The 18741-nt window shown below is 40.4% G+C and overlaps 1 protein-coding gene across 25 annotated transcripts in view; it reads left to right on the forward strand.

Annotated features, from left to right (window-relative positions):
• Positions 1–9016: 9016 nt before the first annotated feature.
• fnbp1a (formin binding protein 1a) overlaps positions 9017–18741 on the forward strand; it is a 67722-nt gene continuing 57997 nt past the window's right edge. For 3 of the 25 annotated variants that reach the window (XM_072703169.1, XM_072703176.1, XM_072703130.1), the window contains exon 1: positions 9023–9345. In XM_072703169.1, coding sequence (XP_072559270.1) covers positions 9322–9345 — 24 coding nt within the window. In that variant the 5' untranslated portion in view covers positions 9023–9321. Of the gene's footprint in view, positions 9346–18741 lie in introns of all 25 variants that reach the window. The other 22 variants (XM_072703179.1, XM_072703182.1, XM_072703230.1 and 19 more) reach the window with 15 other exon arrangements.

Here is an 18741-nt window from a genome sequence, read left to right on the forward strand (position 1 = left end):
TAGAGGTAGGGGTACCCACACAATATAACACATACTGTATGGTGGCGACTGCATAACTAATGAAAACAACATATGTCACTCGACAGATGTGACATAGATGTTGGAAAGACAGACAGGTTGGAATGGAGTACACATTGAAAAAATGTGCATTTTGTAATGTTTATATGAATGTATGTGACTTTCAACACTAAAGTGATGTTTTGATGTTTAGCTTTTAGCCCAGCTTGCTGGATTAGCTCATTTCTGGTAAAAGCTCTGGAAATGCGTGTATGGAGTATTGGGGGCTGGGTAAGCAGGTGATCCGACTTTCTTGTTTCAGGATGAACGGCTTTATTAAAAAATTTATTTAAGGCAAAACAAAGAAGATGTTGTCCTAGGTGGGTGGCATTTTGGGGAGGGCGGGGGCATGGCATGGCCCGCAATGCCCCCCATGTCGCCAACCCTGGTAACAAACTACCCGTCCAGCAGTTTCCTGTTTCTGCTCAGTCTTTTTGAGATTTGAAGGATTGAGCCAGTTTGCAGTGACTTTTTGCTAAGCTATACAGTTTAATGTAGGTCACTTGTAGTACTCTTCAGCAACAGATTTGATGCCTTGGAAATTTCTTTGTACTCCCAAAGGATAAATATTTTTAAAAGCTCACGAAAGATGACCTGTAGCTACGACTAGCATTGTCTGAGAAGTCGTAAGTTCATGGGCATATTTGGGGGCCCAAGTCATCGGTCCTCCTGTGTCCTGCAGCAGCAGCATCCAAATTCTCTGAGATATAAGGAGCTTTTCATCTTCTGGTACATAAGTGTAGGAATAGGCTCCAGATTAATAAAATGCTTGCTCCTTAGTTTGAGAAAAGCCTCTTGAGAACACTAACAACTAAAATGTTACAGTGTCACCCAGCTCTTTTGTTTCTCTTTGTACAATATATACAGTACAGTTAGGTTCATAAGTATTTAGACAGTGATACGATTGTCATAATTTTTGCTCTGTACACCACCTCAAAGGATTTGAAATGAAACGATCAAGGTGTGATTGAAGTCTAGAGCTTTAATTCAAGGTGTTTAACAAACATATCATATGAGCCATTTATTAATTACAGTGATTTTTAAATAAATACATTTTCAGGGGCTCAAAAGTAATTAGACAAACTAACAGTCACAAATATAATGATCTTTTTTTTTTTTTAAATGATCATTATATATGTGTGCCTTTTAATTTCTTGTGGTATTCAGTTATGATGTCAATGCTCATACAAGAACAACTTGCCTGATCTCAGCAAAATCCAAAGGAAAACCAGAGTTCAAGAAAAAAAGAAGAAATGTTTAAGTAACTAATATAACCCATGTGATGTTACATAATAGTGTTCCAGTAATGTATTGACATTGACAAACATTGAAATATTTATTCCTTGTGTTTATTTTTTCATCTGTTAGAAATAACTGAATCTAAAATATTTCTTTAAATGAAATATAACACAAAAATATGTTTATATAAATAACTCCTTGTGAATCATCTTGGGAAATGGTCATTTCTTTTTTTTTGCACAATTAGATGATTATGAAGTGCTTAGGTCAAATGGGGGATGCTGAGACCTACCTGCACAGTCAGAAGATTATTCACAGGTAACTTTAGCAAAAATATATCTTAATCATGTTCAGCTGTCCTCATCTATTTTTATTCCACCAATAGAAACTGAGGCTTTGCAAACTAATCTGGATGCTTTCGGTAATCTCACTGCTGTCAGATGACTGCTTACCTTTAAAACAAGTATATCTTCAATTTATTTTCTAGAAATATGAAACCATCAAACATCCTTGTTGCACAAGAGCCTGACTTCTTTATTTTTGACTTTGTAACTACAATTCTTGTGGAGTTACGACATTTACAGCATTTGGCTGACGCCCTTGTCCAGGGCGACTTACATAAATGCTTTAAGACTCTACAATGAATTTCCCGATACTAGCTCAATAAAACCAAGGCTATGAATACCATCGATGATCATCGATTAAGAAAAACATTGAGGAATTTTAATGGGACAAAGCAACTATCATTCTGATTAACTTCTTAGGGCTTTTCAGCCGAAAACAAAATCTTCCCGTTTTTTTCCTTAGGTGTCAAACATTGGATGGCTCCAGAGAAATCAGACATATGGTCCCTGTGGTTTGTGTCCGACTGGACATGCTCACCTGTGACATGCTGGCCGACTGCTTATCTGTACTGATGCTGGTCATATCAGTCATATGGTCTGATGAACTCAAATAAGACACTGTTATATTGTGCTCTGGGGTGGCAGTGCTGATTAATGAGGCGAGGGTCTTTATAGACTCCAAACAAGAGAACAGCCAAGCGATAATGATTGAATGCAAAGTAAGAATGTAGATTTGTGATGGTTTGGCATGTTTTTCAGGAGAAAGGATCCCTCAGTCAGCTACAGTGGGTCAAATGTGACTTATCGCCATTGGAGAAGATGACCTCTAAGGACTTAAAGCACACCCTCTCTCTGCTTCTGAACTGGGATCCAGTGGACAGACCCAGTGTGAGATATGCCTGGCAGGATGGTTTGGTCTCTCAGGGTTAGCTTGGAGGACCATAATGAGGACAGTGAAGGTTACAGTGTAGCCTCTGTGTGATTCTGGAAGCAGGCGAAGGAGGCCATGGTGTGATGGCTGCCCTAGCATGCTGAGGAACATGCTGCCTCTGGGAATCCGTCAAGCGCCAAAGCTCCAGGGTGTGGACTTTGTGTTGAATAAAATCATTTGTACCCCAATCCCATCCAGAATACAAAGCGTGTTGGTCTGGTTATTTGGATCTGCTTGCATGCACTTTGCGTGTTTATGTTTGTGCCTGCTAGCTGCTTTTAATATGTGCTGACATGCAGGCAGTGCCTTCTCTCGTCGCAGGATACAGGACCATGTGCCACATAGATGGGGCAGTGAAGGACATATCTTTGGAGGAAAGGTCTCCCGGTCAGTTTGCAGCACATTTGCATGGGGATTGGATTAGCAGATCACTCACTATTAGGCACAAAAAAATAAAGGTGCTGTTTCAATGAGAGTAAGGAAAAAACTAGGGGGTGGGGGAGAGAAGGCAAGTAGGAGCTGAATTATCACCAGCAGTCATGGTGGTTTGGGATTCTGGTCCAAAACAGATGGCAGTCATGTCCTCCCTCTTCTCACATGCCATATTCACACAACGTGTGAGTGTGTCTCCATCAGTGTATGTGTTAATGCTTATTTTTACTGAACCTAAAATACCTTCCACTGAACTGCATAGTATTTGAAGGCTTTCAAAGAAGCGGAGTCCGTCCAGATCTTTGCTTTGGCATACCTACTGGACGGGAACAAGGAAAGTGATACTCACGTTTCCACAAGGTTATTTAAACACTCTAATTCCTGATTATATGGCATCTGTGTAGCTAATCAAGTAATCACTAGTTAAAGTTTCAGTGGAAATCTTACAACTTCCCCCTGCTTATCCTGGACAATGTTCCAAGGGGCCCTGCAGCCTGTCCCAGGAGAGGGATAGGTAGGGGTTCACCCTGGATGGGGTGCCAGTCCATCACAGGGCATGTACATGCATACACTCACACACATTCACACACTACATGCAGTTGAGTAGAAATAAAATACAAATCCGTACCATGTAGCCAAGCCTTCTGAAGAGCAGTATTCTCCAGGGTCCCCAGTGTGGTGCAGCATGTCACCATTGTAATGTAAAGTCAGATGGACTGTGTGGAGGTGCAGCTAATGGTGGGGAAAGTCCTACAAACTGATTGCACTTATGGAGAAACTTTTAAATCAGACACATCAGCTTTTAAGGCTAGGAGACCTGACCTGCGGAGGCAGACGTGTCCTGTTCAGTTTTGTCTTTTGATACTGAATCCCAGTTTCTAGGCAGCTCTGGGCCACAGTGTGAAAGACGCCTTCCCATATAGTGAGGGTGTGGGCTCTGTGTGGTGTCACCCTGAGAGGAACATCTGCTCTTGCGGACCTTCCACCTTCTCTTCCTCATCTGTGGGGATGGTACGTACTGCTTACACCTCTTTTAAAGTTGACCGACCTACTGTACATGTCTGGCTTTTAAAGTCAACTGTGCATTATTTTTTTCACAGCAAATTATATCCAATTATGCATTATTTCCAAGATTGTTCTAAAAAGTTTAACCTTTAAGGGTTTAACAGCAGTTTAAGACCATTTATTAACTGAAATGCTAAAAAATTACTTGGGTAACAGTACTGCATGAGCTTCAAGCTTCATGTGAATTTCAGTCCCTGTATGACCTGGGAATCTTCATTGTGGGTGCTTATACCCACAGTCTGTCTCTAGAGCAGGAGGCAGACAACATGGTCTCTAGGGGGGAGCTGGGAGGTCGTGTCTGCAATAAAGATGTTTCCAGGAAGTCGAGAGTTTGCTGCTTCCTGTTGCAGGTGCTCATGTAGCTTTTTAGGAAATGATGAGAAATGAGCCCAAGGCTATAGCTTTCCGTCTGATACGCTCTTTATGCTGGCATGCCGCTGCTTGCCAGGGCATGATGTCATCATGTCTTACAGCCGCGTTGCGGCCGTGGGAGAGTCTCACCCGGAGGATGGGGTGATGCTGCAGTCTGCGTGTGCTGCTCCGTCGCTCTCTGTCCATGGTGAGACACGCCAACAGTATGGGATCCCCACCTCTGCAGAATCATGCCCATGAAATGCGCTGTTTATGGATAGATGATTGCATAAAGCAGTACTGAAGGACTTCAATTACAGAATGTTAATAGGAATCCTAATGATCTGAATATTGTGACACCTGAAAGGTTAGAAGTAAAGACAAAACAAAGCAATGAGGATTTCTGAAGTTATGATGAAAAGAATTTTAAAAAGTCAATAATTTGTTTTATTTAACTATGTTTTGTAGAAGGAACAAAATACTTGGAAAAAGTGCTTGACTTCATGAATGCATGTCTTGTTGAATGGTTCGTTTGAAATATAAAAGCAGGCATTATGATCACATGATACTGACACTTCTCACATGTCCTGCACAGTCATGCTGCACAGTGTCATATCCCTGATGGATACTGTTACTCAGAACAATAGGAAGGAGAATACAGTGGACTTAAAAGCAGAATGTAATTCCTTCAGACCCAAAAGGTCTCAGGTAGTGAAATCACGAATGAAACTACAGACTCTCACGATTTACCTTTATAAATATACTGACATCATTGATGCATAGTTGCTCAATTTCCCTTTTCCCAGTTGTAGGCATTTTGAGGCTGGGACATTGAGAACTCCTCATGCGTGCACTGGGAAGGCATTCACAATGGCGTGATGTCATAAATTACGCCTGTTTCGCCCTTTCCAACCTGCAAGAGGCTCAGGTTTGTTGGGATGTCTCAAAAAATTTGGAAAGGATTGTATCATCTGGCTTCCATTTGGGGTCCACCTGCTGTCCTTGTTGGAACTCAGTTATCCTAATTAATCTTTTCACTGTTGTAACTGTACTTTTTAATCAAGCTCGGCATTTTCTAATCTACATTTATAATACAAACCAAACTATAGTTGTTTTTTTGCTTTTGAGTAATTCATTGTTAATATATTCGTGTGAAACCTATCAGTTCTACATAACCATATTAAAAATTTATACTCTAATGCAGTGTTTCCCAATCCGGATCTTGGGGACCTGCAGACGGTCCACATTTTTGCTCCCTCCCAGCTCCCTGCCAGACAGTCCACATTTTTTGATCCCTCCTAGCTCCTGGTACATCAAAAACGTGGACTGTCTGTGGGTCTCTAAGGACTAGATTGGGAAACACAGCACTAATTAATATTTTGGTATTCCCAGTTAAAGCTAATTTAAAAAAAAAAATCTAAAACACATATATCTGTCATAAACTGACCTTTTAGGAAGTGACGAGTTTCTAAAATACCTTTGATGACTCACTCAGGGTGCTGTTGACGTGATTTCTCCAACTTCCTTTTCCTGGCCACCTTCAAAGTGCTTATGCACCCTACTGGAGGAAGTGACCCGGTGCTGGTATGAAAAGCCAGCCCCTTCCATTGTGATGATCTCGAGCTGATGACAAACGTGTGTGGCCTTCTGAACGCAATGGCCCATCAGTATAATAATGCTCCAACTTAAAAGTTGGGAGTTTCAGTACATGCTAAGCAAAAATGATCCATTTCCCTTTCCTGAGTATCTAAGCTAACTGCTAATAACATGCAAGATGAGCTTCATCAAATTAAAGCAAAGTTTGTTGAGCATATGGTGAGTCTTGTTTACGTTAATGCAGCATTATGCAGTCTTTCAAATTAACATTGAGGACATTATCTGTTAGCATCCTATAACAAATGTTCATTTTCTTACAGGAAGTCTGTTTGCTCGTATATTTCATGGTGTCGTGAATAGTTATCTTAGGTTCACAGTTTGATCAACTAAATAACTGGTGTTAAACTAAGTAATTTAGTTTGTGATGGTAATGAAACAATCTATGGTGTTCATTAGCATGAATTTACCAAGTGCTGATCACATTCATTGTAAGTATTTTATTTTTAAATAATTTAAAAAACTAAAACCCTTTTACATCTAGCTCATTGCAGACCATGATATTTCAAGATGTCTCTGGAATTTCATTAGACAATTTACTTCATAATGTTCTTGAAAGCATTATGTATAATAACAATAACAACAACAATAATAATAATAATAATAATAATAATAATAATAATTAGATTACGATTAAAGATTTAAATTAGAATCCACACAAACTGTATTTTGTTTCTCATATTTTCTGTGTGTATATTTTCACTGTTCCTGAACTGGTAGATTCCCCCCAGTCTTTGGGTCTTGTCTTAATGACCAAGGAAAAATATGGGTCCAAAAACTCCTTTCGAACCACTGAGTTTCACCCAAAAAGTTCATTTGTGTGTGGAGGTGCATGTTCTCCTTGGGATGTCATGGGGTTTTCTCCTGGTTCTCCAGTTTTCCCCCCTCAGTCCAAAAACACACAACAGTGAACTGCAGCTGCCAAATTGTCTGTAGGTGTGAATGATGTATGCGCCCTGCAATGGATTGGCCCCATCATTCCCTGCCTTGTCGCCTTGCGCCCATAGCTTCTGGGATGGGCTCTTATCACTCAATATTGGGAAGTTTCACTGAGTTTATTTCTGGATCACAGCTCCATCCTCTGTAACAGCATGCAGAATCTTCTGTAATCTCAGAATACAGTTTGCCATGACCATGCCAACCATTCTTCAATCATACCCACAGTGTAGTCTTATACACCTGCCAAATAAAAAGTTTCACCAGTTTTACATCAGAAGGCAAATGTAAGCTCCTCTTACAAAAAACAAAAAAAAGTTGAATTATTTAGTACTGGGACTGTCACATCTCTTCAAGAATCAAATTACACAAGTAACCTGGCTTGGACCACACCCACTTCCACCTCCCCTCCGGAAGGGTCCAATCTGTAATCACTCAAACCTACAGTGAATTTACAATTTTATTTAGACTCTTATCAATGCTTCTTCCTCAGCATTCAGGTTTGTCATATCTATTTGTGGCTTGGTCTCTTGGACTTGCATTCTGATTTTGCCTCTTGTTTTTTCTAGTTCTGTTTAGTTCTAGGATTTGGATTTGTTCTGGTTTTTGTCTATTTCTTGGATTTCTGCTTCCTGTTGGCTGACCTTGTAGTTGTGCACCATTGTCTTTCAGTTTACCCATTTCATCTTGGTGCTTAAGTCCTACTCAGCTACTGAGTACTGTCAGTACTGAGTACTCAGACGTTCACCAGAATTAGCAGGCAGAAGTCACATGTGTGTGTGCTGGCATGAGCTTTTGCCTGCAGCAGTGTATATTAAATTAAAAGTTATATATTATTTAACTATCTTGTTGCTGTGATACAGGGGATACGTGTATAAGAAAACAGCATTAAATATTTGGAGCTGCATATTGCAAAAATGCAGATACAGTTTCACATGCAAGAAGGAGTTTTTCAAGTTTCTTTAAATTTGGCTGTAGCATTTCAGTAAACCAGGCGCGTCGGATAAATGGCTGACCCTGTGTTTGGGCCCTATGCTCCATACTCTCATCTGAATGTGTGAATATGTCTCAAAGGAAAGCAAGGTAGTATGTGTGAAAAGAAGCATTCCAGAGTACCTGTCCTCATTAATGTCCTACGAATGTTAAATAACGCATCATTTCATTTTCTTTTTCATACATTTCATGAATTAAAAAAAAAGTTTTCTGTTTAATACTTCTGTTGTGTTTTGACAGATGTTTATAAATTCTTAGTAGTAAAAGAAATAATAAATGTCCAAAATTAATTTGCAAGCCCCAGTTATAAAATGGTAAATATATGGACGAGTTTTGGTACAGAACAAAACAAGTTAGGAGCTGTTGTCCAGTACATAGATGAAAAGTTCACACTCCTTTGAATATGTTGAATTATTATTATTATTATTATTTTATTGTATTTTACTGTCAGTTACGTTATGTTCATCTCCACCGCAGTATATCTGGCCTATGGAATGAATTCTAATTCTGGGATGATGGTAAAGATAACAAGTGGCTTATTTCCTCACAAAACCCGTAACAATTTATCAACGTGCATTATCCACAAGATGTCACCACTCTCCATATGAACATGTCACTGCGTCGAAACCTCCTTTGCATTCTCACTGTCTCTCCCACGCGGCAGTGGGACCCTACCCTTATTCTCAAATTAAGACATAGTAAAACAGAACAAGTGAAAACAGTAAACAAACGAAAACCTTTATATTTGCACGAGAAAAACAAAGTGACATTTTTTTTTTTACCAGTTTCACCCAGCTGACGTAGACTAGTTGTTTAAATTTGCACCCGTAGTATTTTCCAGTTTTATGACTAATTTCAAAATCAGCGGGTCTATTAGCAGTGCATCGGCCAAGTCTTCGCCAATATCTTATATATCTTCGCCAGAATGTTAGTTATGACGGTGAATTGGCGTGCGGCGAATGGAGATGTACATGGAACATGCTTTGACGCGGATTGTGCATCACGCTAGCGTTTCAGCGAGATCCTCGCGGCTGTCTCACGCGCTTTCGCTACACCTCGCTCGCACCCAGCGCGGGAGCGCGCGGCCGGGAAACTGTCATTGGGTGACCGCGTCGAGCTCTCAAGAATATGCTGCGGCTACTGGCCATCTTGTAGGAGGTATAATGAGAAGGTCAGCTGTATATCAAAGCTGAGTTGAATGAGAAAACCACGGCTGACAGTATAAGGGTTTCCAAAAAAGAAAGATAATCGTTCTCTTGTTATTTTGACGCAACCATTTAAATCGTGGATTATTAGCCAGCTACGAATTGCCTCGGCACCATGAGTTGGGGGACAGAGCTCTGGGTAAGTCGGACCGCTCTACTTAAGCAATAGGGGTATGGTGAAATTTATTTCGAAAATCCTCTGGATCCATTTACAAGCGTTGAGCTGTTCAGATTCTCACTTCAGTTTTGGGACGACGGAAGGCTCGCCCTCGTGGGGGACCGAGGTGTCAGCGAGCCGGTGCGCGTGGGGGTGCCCCCGAGGCTCACTGGCCCCGAATCCGGGCTGACAGTGTTGCAGTCAGATTCACCGGCAGCATCTCGCTCCCACGTCTTCCCGTCGCTTCGGCGATGTCTTAGTCCAACCCATTTTTATTTTAATCTTTAAAAAATGTTTTATTTCTAATGTTATTTATTTTCGGCAGTGTGTCAACATGAACCACGCCACAGCCGGGCTTTCCTACTCCCGTTGCCAGCTATCTGGATTATAAAAAAACGTAATTTAAAATGTTAATTTTATTCCAGCAGCGTAGCTTCTATGTCTGTTTGAACGTGTTTTGTTGTGCATAGTCGTGTAACTAGGTATTTGTGGAAAAAAATCACGAATTACGTAGCAATTTAACATTCGCAGCAATTAATAAGAATTAATTATCTGACGGAAGCTATTCTTAATGCCAGTTGGACTAACTGTTAAAACGCATACATATGTACCTGCGTACATGTTTAATTTTTTTTCATATATTGCAGGCTAACATATATAGTGAGAGTGGTGACAGTGATTATAGGTATCCTTCCGTCACGAAGGACGTGCACTCTGTGCATCTGCATTTTGTTGTATACGTTATTTCTAAGTCTATATTTATTTCAGAGACAATTACTGTCTAATGTCTGACATTTTTTGCGTAAAACACGTAAAACGCGTTTTTTTAGAACATTGAACGTCCGCTTCACCCAAACCGTACATCAATTGTGGCATACGGAAAATAAGGAAGTGGGAGGGTCTGAGATTTTTATTTAATTTATTGCTTGCTTCAAGTTTCCAGCAAATTGTCTCTGCTGAAATCGCATTATGTTTCTGAATCAGTCAAGCTGAATGTATTATCACGTCTGCCAATAGCAATTTAGTGATATATCGTGAACGTTTGCGTAGAGTGTTGTACAACCGTATTCGTCTGGGGATCTCTTCTTAGATGACTGATTAAGGAAAAGCGTGTATACGGTACCATAAAATAAAACGTCACTGAAACCATTCTGCTTGCTACAATTATTTTGTATTTGATGAAGTCATTTGTTATTCATTACGGTGGATGTTCATTCTTAGTTCGCTGAGCGGTGGAGATGGGTGGGTGCGGTAGGTTATTATGGCACCTGCCGGTGTTGCATCTCTGTTATTGCAATGCTTGTTAACGGCACAGTGCTGGGCTGCTAAGCTTGTCTTTGCCATTGTAGAATTCCACATCATGCACTGCAGTAGTTTACTTTTTGGTTTGGGATGTTTATTTAATTGTTGCTGTTAATGTGAAAAGCACAGACTAATAAAAAAAAGAATAAAGTAATTATTTGTGCAGGAATTGTGCAGTAAACTGTGTTTCCCAAGGGCGGAAAAAAAAGTTTTTCTATATATAACCGATATCACAACTTTTGGTGCTGCATCAGACACCGCTTTTTATATTTCTTTAACACCTAAAACTTTAACCCTGGTGGTGCATGGGTTAGCAGTGTCACCTCACGGTTCTGGGACCTGGTCTGCGTCTCCGCCCAGGTTCCATGCATGTACAGTTTGCATGTTCTCCCCATGTTGTCATGGGGTTTCCTCTGGGTACTCTGGTTTCCCTCCACAGTCCAAAGACATGCTGAGGCTAATTTGAGTTACTAAATTGCCTGTAGGTGTGTATGGTGTGTGAATGTGCCCTGCAATGGGCTGGCCCCCCATCCTGAGTTGTTCCCCACCTTGTGCCTGTAGCCTCTGGACCCCACGCATCCCTGAATAGGACAAGTGGCCCTAGAATGGATGAAAGTTGTAATCCTGGTCATATATAAATATGTATGTAACACTGTGGACCAGACAGTTTTTCTTTTTTTCTTCTTTTTTCCCCCGTTTCCATTAAAGACGTACTCTTGCTGTACAGTGTGCTTATCGGTTGGCAGCTACACTGACACAAGGCAAGTCTACAGATCATTTTGCCTCTGAATGATGTGCTGTGCTTCATCTTAAGGCTGTGATCTGTTATATTCACCTGCCATTGTGTGATAAGTTTAATGTCATACTGTGCTCTCGTTCTAGAGAGCAGTGATATCTGGTATTCATCGGTATATTTTAAAGCAGTGTGATGAACATAACGAAAACACATTGAGGGAAAGCAGTTTTACAGATACTTTGCTTTGGAATATAGAAATAACAGCAATTAGATCACTGTGTAAATTCTTTAAAGTGGGCTTGGTTCTTTAAGTGGAATATTAGAAAAATTATAGAGTACGGCTATGATAGCCTTAAGGTAGTTTACAGCATGTGCAGCTAAGTTTATACTGAAGAAACAGGGGTGAGGCAAAGCCCTTCACTAAGGGTAATAACTCGTTGATTGTTACATCCATAACATAGTTCTGTAAGTGCTGCTGTACTACTTGAGGAAACTCGGTAAGGCATGTGTCACTCCCCTCCTCTTTCAAGCTTCCTGTGACTCATTGGCTGATATTGTTCCCTATAAGCGTCCAGTTTTTCTGCCCTTGGTCCTTCACACTTTTGGTACTTTTAAGACTGAATGGTACATGTTCAGCCAGGAAGAAAATGAAATTGTGAGGTTCCCTCTGTTCAATATCCCACCAAACAATGCAGTCAGCTAAAGTGAGTTCCTTTGGTGTATACAGTATATCTGGTAGATTTTAAAACCTTGAGTCCCAATATCTATAGGGGGATGGTGACTGATACACAAATTGTATTGATTATGAGAATACCAAGCAGGGGAATATTTCAATTAATTATAGTGAGATTTTTTTTGTTCAATTTGTCTCTGTTGTATCTAAAAATAGGTCTCTGGAGCCCTCTGTGTTTGGTTTTCAGGATTGCGAATTTTTAAATATGTATTTAAATGAAATTATATTTTTAAATATAATTTCACACAGTTTTATAAACTGAAGTGTGATGATACATGTATCAATTTATGAGATGTTTACTTGTTTTATTACAATTAAGTGGTTTTCCTTTAATGTAAACAAAAGAACTAGTCAGGAAATTAGTCAAATCATTTTCAACTAACACTAGTCGTCATCTCAAATTTTTTGCTTCTCATAATTACTCATAAAATTTTTGCCATTTATATTTCCATTTTATGTGCACGACTGAGCTTTCCCTGTTGCCAAGGCTGCCATGATACACAAAGATGGTGTGGGTGCATCGATATATTGCCCTAAAAATCCACTCGCCTTGTTCCTCCACACGTCCTCCAGTATACAGTATGTCTCTGCCCCGGGGTACCCTGCCCTGTACTTCCCAGACAACTGAAACCGAAACTCAAGCATTTCTGAGTAGCACCACAGCACCACGTTGTCCACACACCTGAACTGTGTGTGTGTCTGTACAGGAAAGAAAACTACAGTTAACTTTGTAATACTGCAGGGAAATGAGCCTCCCAGTTAATTTCTTGGTTATTGTTCTGCTTTGTTTTTATTGGCGACCCCTGTATGTTTCTTTCTGCTATTTCACTTTACTGTCTCGGTTCTGGGCAGGCACCGTTGCTTTGTTCTTGTTACTGGAATTTTGTAGCCCTTCCTGGAGAATGGAAATATTTCTGCAAAAATAAAACATCAGCCTTTGTATAATTATTGTGTAAGACTTAACATTGGTTTCTCATACTCAATGTCTAGTTCAGGGTACTGGCCGGTATGTCTGCAGGGCTTTTAAAACTGCACACAGAAACAGATCCCTTTCCTCGTGTGGAGTGTTTGGGGAACCAGGAAGGCTCGTAGTGCAGTGATTCTGCTAATAGAGTGTGCCATTTCCCCCTTCTCTGCATGCCCTCTTTGTCTGCATTCACACGTTCCACTGCATAATATTTTTAGACAGACGGTATGCAAGATCTAGTGTTCTCAGTATGAGGTCAGTGTTCCCGGCTCTCCTCAGTCCAAGGTTTACCAACTTCAGTATGCCAGCTGCTTGAGATATATATAGTCTTAAGGGGGAGGGGGTAAGCATTGCACAGACTGCAATGTTGGACACTTTTTAAAATATCCTTTACAAGTGTGTCCTGATCTTTTCAGTCTTTGACGAGTGCCGGCATTGTGTGTTAAAGGAGTGCTATAATTCTGCTTTGGTGGTGAACTGGACATCTTGGAGACGCTTGATAGACACAGGTGTAAATGGCAGTGTGTCACGGCTGTCCACTTATGAAATGATCACCCAAGATGCATTTTAAGTGTAAACTGGGCCAAACTTAGGTCCCTGTTTTTTCTTTCATAATCTGAAACTAGGCAACTGTGTATTTCACTGCACATTTTACTCAGTGCAATTGTTATTGTGATGAATAAAACTTTGAAACTTTGAACTTTGAAGTGATATTGCAGAGAATAAAAATGATAAACAAAAATCTGAAGACATTAACTGCAGTTGTAGCATAGCTATCATTAAATTTTTTGCAGTGTGATTATGATGCATCTTCCATCTTTCCATTCCCCTGCTGCCAGCTGGACAGATAAATAGCTGACAGACAGCATGGAGGTTAATTAATAGTCTGTTGCATGGCCGCCGTTGATGGCATAGGTTGGACATGTCCTTTATTTCCTGCATTCAAGTATTTGGAGTTGCTCCACTGGAGAAGGGAGGCGAGTCCACCCCAACTGCGGGGTGCGCCGTGACCCGTAACATGACTTGGCTGAAAGTCTAATGGAGAAGTGCACACCCAGCTCCTAGTAACAGAAGAAATCTTTGAAATCGAGGTGTAAATTAAGAACAAAAAGCAGTATTGCATAATCTGGTGTATTGGTAGGTCGTTTTTAGTCTGCATGTTTACTATGATGTGGGAGTTTTATTTTTTTATGATGTCAAATGGGGTTGAATAAAATCTGCAATGTTCCATTTGTCCACCCGTCTTCCACACCACTTACCCAATACATGGCCGAGGTGAGCCTGGAATTTGTCTCCAGAAGCACAGGGCGCAAGGACTTGAAAATGTTTCTGTGGTGAACGATTCAAAGAGAACAGATACATTATTGGATTTTCAGAGGTCCCAATGAAAATATTGTGTGTAGAGGGGAAGATGTGGACATCCTAGGCTGGCCTGGAGTCAGGTGACTGGCCCCCTGCAGTATAAATCCTCTGTTTGTCCCTGGGCCCCCACAGCACTTCCCCAGGCTCAACGTCCGTTTGCGTCCCTGTGGTTTTCCTCATGTGTTAAAGCCAAAACAACAGCCTTTTGTTCTCCTTTCACCCCACTGTCCTATAAACCTGTTCCAAAATAAAGTCCCTGTTCCTTCCTCCCATTCCCAGGTCACATGGGTCTGTCCCCCATCCCAAGCAAAACAAGTTTTCACTCCCAATATCTGCAGTGAACATGCCTCTGGTGCAGGTTCTATAGGCATAATGCAGTTTATAACAAGCATAAAAATGACCTTCATCGATTAATTTGTCAGCTGTGTGTAACTACAGTTATTTATATATGTATTCCATAAAGCTTTATCAATGGGCAAGACAGCTTAAGAATCAGTTGCAAAAATCTATCCAGGATCAGAAAATCAGCGCTTTTCTTCTTGTGATTAGCAGCTGCCCAGGTTAGAGGTAAGGAGTATGCACTGATTACAGTGCATTGCCACACCCACCACCTCAATGATGAGAGCCTGAGTACAGCCATGCAGCAGGTGATACCTCAGCACCACACTATTCCAAATGGACCAGTGTGAGTGTTTTTCTGGAGGCTGGAATGCCAATCCAACCACCAACCCCTAGTTGTTCCCTGCAAGTTGGAGGACCTCCTTATAGGGCTCTATGTAGATTAATGTCATACTCAGAACAAAGCACTTGCAGGTTAAAGGCCTTGCTCAAGGGCCCAGTAGAGTAGAATCACTCCGGGCTTTCACAGGATTTGAACCAGCAACCTTCCAGTTACCTAGCCTCAGAGCCACCACTGTACCCTGGGTTACTTTAATTATATTTTATCAAGATGCAGTGGAATGGTGAGGACCTGTCAAGGATCAAAATCAGTAATAAGAAGGTTACAGTTTCATATCTCTGGGGAGATTTTGTTTTTAAGGCTGTGTGGATGTCAGGAAATATTTTGTTGTACAACAAAAGATAACCATCAGGTTAAAGATGACCTTCAGGCAAATGTCAAATTTAGACAGCTAACTCTGAAGGAATATACAGTAGATGTAATCAGATGTGCTTTTAGAATTTCCATACATGTAGGGCCCACTGTGTTGGTCTAGATTGGGTAAGGTAGGGCCTGGAGGTTTGACTGAAGGTACGGGGTCCAAAGCTGTAATCTGTTTTCCTTTGGGGGTCTCCAAAGTTGAAATCCTTGGTCTAGACCAGGGTTGGGCTGTCTTATCCACAAAGGGCCGGTGTGTATGCAGGTTTCTGGGGTAACCTTTAGTTCAGCTGTTCAAACCCAGGTGTGAGGACTCTTCAGCCAGTCAGTCCTCTAATTAGTGATATGCATACACACTGCCCTTCGCGGATAAGATTGCCCACCCCTGGTCTAGACCATGATGGCATACCTACAGTATTTTACATGAAAATTGCATAAATGTCCATCTCACAAGCAAAATACAGTGGTAATGTACCTCAGAACTCAAACTTAGTCCGTTCAGAACTCCGGATCAAATCCTAAAAAGTTCGAGTTCTGATCAAATTTTCCCCATAAGAAATAATGCAAAACCAATTAATTGGTTCCCGGCCCCAAAAAATTACACCGAAATATGTATTTTTTTTAGCATTTAAACACAAAATGAACCAGATAAAACAAGAAGAGCATATACTGTACTAAACACATCTAAGCACATTTATCAAAACAGTAATTTGTAAAGTAAGAAAATAAATGTATCCAAAAAATGTGTCCTACCCCGATCATCTGCTCCTTCCGTGTGCCACGCCCCCTCGTTAACCTTGTGTGGGTCTGATCAGCTGTTCCTGGTTGTTGTCATTAGTCCTCTGTATTTAGTCTGTGTTTCAGTTTGTTTCCCCAGTCCGGTCATTGTATTGTCAGTCTGCGTTTTGCCTGCCTTACCTGTAATTAAACCCCATATTCCCCGATACCCTGACGTCTGCGCCTTTGTCTCCGTTCCGTCCCCGCTCGGCACAACAATATTATTATAATGAAATGTATTAATGGTTTATTATTAATATAAAAATAATTAATGAGAAATCTTTATTTTTAAATGTATTTTATTATATCATAATAATTACTGTTGCTGTCTATCATTGTCTAAATGTATTTTTACTGTCTAAATATATGTATTCCACTAGTGTAAACATGCACGATGCTATCACAGCGAATGCGAGGCTGAGACTGAAGCATTACCCTTTGTTTCCGCTGAGAGATGTGACGTGTGACTCATTTCCTTGCGTGTACAAGTTATGTTAGGTCGGCGTTCACGGTTTGACTTCTGAGATTCAGATTGAGTTCTAGGTAATTTTGTTTCGAACTGGTTGGTTCGACTTTTAAGAAATTTCAGTTCTAATGAGTTTGAGAACTGAGGTACCACTGTATATGAAGTGTTAATAGATTTCACATGTAAAAACTACAAAAATGTTTTTTGTCTTTAATGGTAGATAAATGATAGGTGACAGTGTTTTAAGTGAGGAAGGCAGCCATGTGTTTCCCTGGTATTGAAATTCAAATATGTCTGTTTTGTCTATTCTGAATAGTCTCACAACTGTTCTACAAGGAGAAAATAACCAGTAAAAATCTGGGCTTTACTTCTAAGTCTGTGTTGTTGGACTAGCTCACCAATACCTGTACAGTGTCTTCCTCATCAGGACCAGGGCTGCAGTTTGATCATGTCCTGATAGATGCGGTGTTCGTTTCTTTTCCATAAGAAGCACAAGTCTCAGGTCACTGGAGACCAGGTGTGCTTCAATTCACATTTGTGTCGGCAGATAAATAGTGTGTGGTGGTATCTAAACATGAGGCCGTGCAATTGTGCAATCCCCACGTGGTTTCTTTTTAGGCGTGACAAAAACGTCTGCACTACCAGATCCCTGAGTTCAGTTACCAGTTTTGCATTGGAGAGGTAGAATGAAAGCAAGCCTCATCTTCCTAACTCATCTGAGATTACATAACCATGTCAAAACAGGTGAGGAGTTTTGCAGCTGTTATCGACCTCATATTTTCCAAAAATATAGAAAATTTTGTGTTTTGTAAATTATGAGTATAGCGATTTATCAGCAAACCTGCTGATAAATTGACACACTGAATGATAATCAGCTAGACCTCCATCCCATCCATATACAGATGGATACAGCCACACAGGCACGTGCACAGGTAGGGCTCAACCTGTGCAGAGCACATGCCCTTTTTGTAATTACACTCGGAAGTGCCCTTTTTTTGGGGGGAGTTTTTTTTTTTTAAATAAATCAATGCTATTGGTAACCCTTTACGTCGGTTTGTCTTTTTAACAAATATTTAACCAATTAAAGGCATTAAAAAGTCAAACTTAACAACTTACGTTTCAGCACATCAGAGACAGAGTCATAGAGCAGAAGCAGATGAACGTCTTCGTCTTGTAACGGTAAAATATCTTGTTGTTTGATTAAGTGCAACGTTGTCTTTATGAAATAAACACTAGTATGTCTATAAAGGTTCATATAATGCATCACCACACCGGTGTGATGTTGACAGAATGTGATGTCGTCGTTTTAATGATGGACAAATTGCACACATTCGCTGGTCAAAAACCCACGGTGTAACTGCATTTGAGTATTATTAATACTAATTAAATATAATATAAGAATATTATTGTGTGTTATTTTTTTGGTGGTGGAGGGGTTTGTGGAGGGGTTGGGGGGGTTGCCCTTTTTTCATTTTCAGCACATGTCCTTCAAAAGGTCTGTGCACGGCCCTGCAGCCACAGGTTCTCCTTACATAAAACGGGGGAATTTAATTTGTATTGGCTTGTAGATGATTCTTTCCAGGGAAGAATGTTACCAGTTCTGGTAGCAGTGGCTGTGGGTAATTTTCAGAATTTCTGCATGACCATGTATTCCCCTGATTAATTTCCCCTGTGATTAGCAGTTTTGGGAGTTTTTTAAACTGACACATTTAATAGAAAAGTGTAGTCTGTCCTACACAACATGGCATCCATTTACAGAATCAGCTATGAGCTTAATACAAAGAGATAAAGGACCATTTCATTACTTTGAATCTTTCCTGGGATAGGAAGTAAGTCCGTCTGATAGTTTGATAATGGCTTATTATTAGGTGGATTGGGGCTAGGAATGGTAATGTCTAAAATGACCTGTAACAGAATCTTCGGAAGTCTTTACTGTTTA

The sequence above is a fragment of the Paramormyrops kingsleyae genome, chromosome 2 (genome assembly GCF_048594095.1).
Source record: "Paramormyrops kingsleyae isolate MSU_618 chromosome 2, PKINGS_0.4, whole genome shotgun sequence".
In the NCBI taxonomy this organism is placed as follows: Eukaryota; Metazoa; Chordata; class Actinopteri; order Osteoglossiformes; family Mormyridae; genus Paramormyrops; species Paramormyrops kingsleyae.